A 2,871-nucleotide genomic window follows, 5' to 3' on the forward strand; every position below is an offset into this window, starting at 1 on the left:
CAGGAATGCAAGCTCCTCCCAGCTGCAGACAAGACAGCAGAGCCCGCGCAGCCCGGACACGCCAAAGCTCGGTTCAGTTTGTCATCTTCCTGCCCTACCAGCCCTACCCCTCGCTGCGTGGAGCTCTCGACCAACCAGGCAATTACAGAAAGACATTAGCCGCGGCGTTAGTGCCGCTGGCACGCTGGATTTTATGCTACGAAAAAGATCTAGGATTTCTGGCTTCTGCATCAGTGCCTTGTTGCCACCGCTCGGGCAGGGCAGCAGGGCCGCGGCGCCAAAGGACGGCTCCGTGACCAGCGCTGGAGCATCGTACAGACATGGCGGAAACGAGGTCCTCGAGAGGACCCTACGCCCCTGCCGTATTCCTGCAGCCACGCTCGCTCCTAACGCACCGCGTGAAATCAGACTCCCTGGCAAACAAGATGAGGCATTTACACAGCCAGTTCAATCCCTGCTGCTTTCCAGGCATCGGGGGAGCCCTTCGCGAAGCCCCAGCCAAGGAAGCGTTTTAGCCCCGTTCTGAAGAAGGGTAAACAGCCACGGAGGGGAGCGACCGGGATGAGTCACGGAGTCAGCGGCAGAACAGGGCCAAACGGTTTCCATTTTCATTCCAGCTCTAAATACAGGTCTCCCTTCTCTCTCAGAGCTGGGAACGGCACCCAGGGGTCCGACTCCCAATCCTGAGCGAAGCGCTGCACTGGGCTGCCCCCGCCGTAGTTCATGGGTGGAGAGGAGGGCTGCGGTTTGGGCTGGGGGCAGGCAGCGACCCTCCTGCACGCAACGCGGGACCAGCGCCCCGTGCTCAGCTCACCCTCCAGAAGCAGCAGCGTGGAGGCAAGTCCTCCCGAGGTTGTCAGGCGTGTTGATATCGAAGCCTGCAGACAGCACGTGCTCATTGCTCAGCGAGGAGACGATACTGTACAACTGACCTGGGTGGCAGGAGGGGCGGGGGGTCAGTGGGGAGCTCCAGGGTCCCCCGACTGCCTCCGCCGCAGGAGGGGGCGGCGGAGCCACTCACCTGAGGAAAGTAGCTTACGACAACAGTCTGAAAATCCAAAGAGAACAGCTAAGTGCAGAGGGAACATGTCGTGGATCCCACGCCTGCCAGGAGACAAGAAGGGAGTCAGGGTGGATCATTCCCGCGTCCTCCAGCCCAGGGCAGGGAAAGGAAGGGAGAGTATTTCCTTACCTTGCAGTGTCAGCACCATTCGTCATCAAAGTACTAATTAGCAGCTCGTGGCCATATCTAGCAGCAACGTGGAGGGGGGTATTGCCATATTTGTCAGCACAGTCAATCTCACTGCCTAGAAAGAAAAAGCCGAGTGCTTCGCCAGCGGGTCTCTGCCTTCTGGTTACGAGCAGCCCAGGCTGTTCCAACGGCCGCGTCCCCACCTCAGGGACATGGCTAATAACTCAACTCTGTTCAGCCTCATGCAGAAGGAGAACTGTAAACGGCCCTTGGAGCTGAGAGCCCACCTGTATCCTGTAAATGCGGGCGTTAGATCTCTCCCCCTTGCCCCAGGAGGGGATGTGTTCAGCCCTGGAGGTCTCCAGCTGAACCCTTGGAGCCATCCACTCAGCCTACAGCCCTCTCACAAGAATATTGTCTTTCAGGCTGGACGTGGCAGTGGGAATGCTCTTTGGCCACAGAAGCTCTGACCTGACTGGAATTTCAGTCCCCTGGCCTGCACTTTGCTGCCCTTGAGGGCACGCACGCTCCCTGCCACCCCCAAGCAGCACAGGGCCACGGGCAACAACCACAAGAGCACAGACTGAATTCGTGCAGTAACTGTAGAGCTCTTCACCCTCCCAGCAAGCACGCAGGGAGGTCCTGGAGGCTGGTGCTGAGGAGCACAAGGAAAGGCTGGGGTAAACCAGGGACGGAGGAAGAAGCCACTCACCATTCTGAATGAGGATCTGCGAACGTGTGAACCGTCCGTGAATGGCAGCCATGTGCAAAGGGCTCTTCCCTTCCTTACTCTGCGGAGAACAGAAGCGATGTCGCATCAGGCTTCCCACCACCCTCCCGGAGCAATCCCCTCGGGCAGCGGGTCCCCACATCCCCAAGTTCAACCCCTCAAGTGCCAGACCTGAAAGTTGACATCGGCCCCATTGTTCACGAGGAGCTCCAGGCACAGGGCCCCATTGGTGGAGACGGCAGCAAAGTGCAGAGGGGTGAAGCCCTTCTCGTTAGGCTGATTGACGTTGGCGCCGTAATTGACCAGCTCGTTGGCCACGGCATCTTGGCCCATATAACAGGCAATGTGAAGTGCAGTGTTACCGAAGGAATTTGGTTCATCGATCTGTGGGAGCAACAAATCCCAAAGGATTTAGGGATTCGGGAAGAAAAAAAAAAGGCAGCTGAGAACCAGCCAGGGCTCCCGCCACCACCCGGCACCCTCTCCTCCCTCCAGACTGGCCTGCGCCCCAGCCCACCCCGCTCGCCGCCGTCGGGGTCTTACCTCGACTCCCAGCCTCAGCAGGTGACGCACGACTTCGATCTGGCCGCTGGCTGCCGCAGTGTGCAGCAGGGTGTAGCCCTTCTTGTCCTTACACATCACATCAGCTCCCCGGGCCACCAGCAGCTTCAGAACTTCCAAATGCCCTGTCCAGGAGACAGCGGTAAGAGCCAGGAAAAGAGAGACCTGGGCACAGCGGCCTCCGGGGAGCCCCACCACCCCGAAAGGTGAATCCACAGGCAGCCAAGCAACGTGGGAGAAGAAACCAGACCGATGCTCATGGGGAAAACCCACCTAGGAAAGCTGCCCAGTGGATGGGCTGGCGGTCCTTCTTGTCGCAAGTACTCAGGCTGGCCCCTTTGTTCAACAGCAGGTTCACCATCTAGATGGGGAGAAGCAGTGGAGAGGC

General features: G+C 59.1%; 1 protein-coding gene across 1 annotated transcript in view; it reads right to left on the reverse strand.

Moving 5' to 3' along the window:
* ANKRD52 (ankyrin repeat domain 52) overlaps positions 1-2,871 on the reverse strand; it is a 15,044-nt gene extending 12,173 nt beyond the window's left edge. The window contains exons 1-8 of the mRNA XM_035893010.1: positions 2,757-2,871; positions 2,466-2,608; positions 2,094-2,306; positions 1,905-1,983; positions 1,193-1,307; positions 1,022-1,104; positions 814-932; positions 153-157 (exon numbers count right to left, since the gene is read on the reverse strand). Of these exons, the coding sequence (XP_035748903.1) occupies positions 153-157; positions 814-932; positions 1,022-1,104; positions 1,193-1,307; positions 1,905-1,983; positions 2,094-2,306; positions 2,466-2,608; positions 2,757-2,844 (845 nt within the window). The 5' untranslated portion in view covers positions 2,845-2,871. The remainder of the gene's footprint in view (positions 1-152; positions 158-813; positions 933-1,021; positions 1,105-1,192; positions 1,308-1,904; positions 1,984-2,093; positions 2,307-2,465; positions 2,609-2,756) is intronic.

The sequence above is a fragment of the Egretta garzetta genome, unplaced genomic scaffold, assembly GCF_000687185.1.
Source record: "Egretta garzetta isolate BGI_Z169 unplaced genomic scaffold, ASM68718v1 scaffold704, whole genome shotgun sequence".
Classification (NCBI taxonomy): domain Eukaryota; kingdom Metazoa; phylum Chordata; class Aves; order Pelecaniformes; family Ardeidae; genus Egretta; species Egretta garzetta.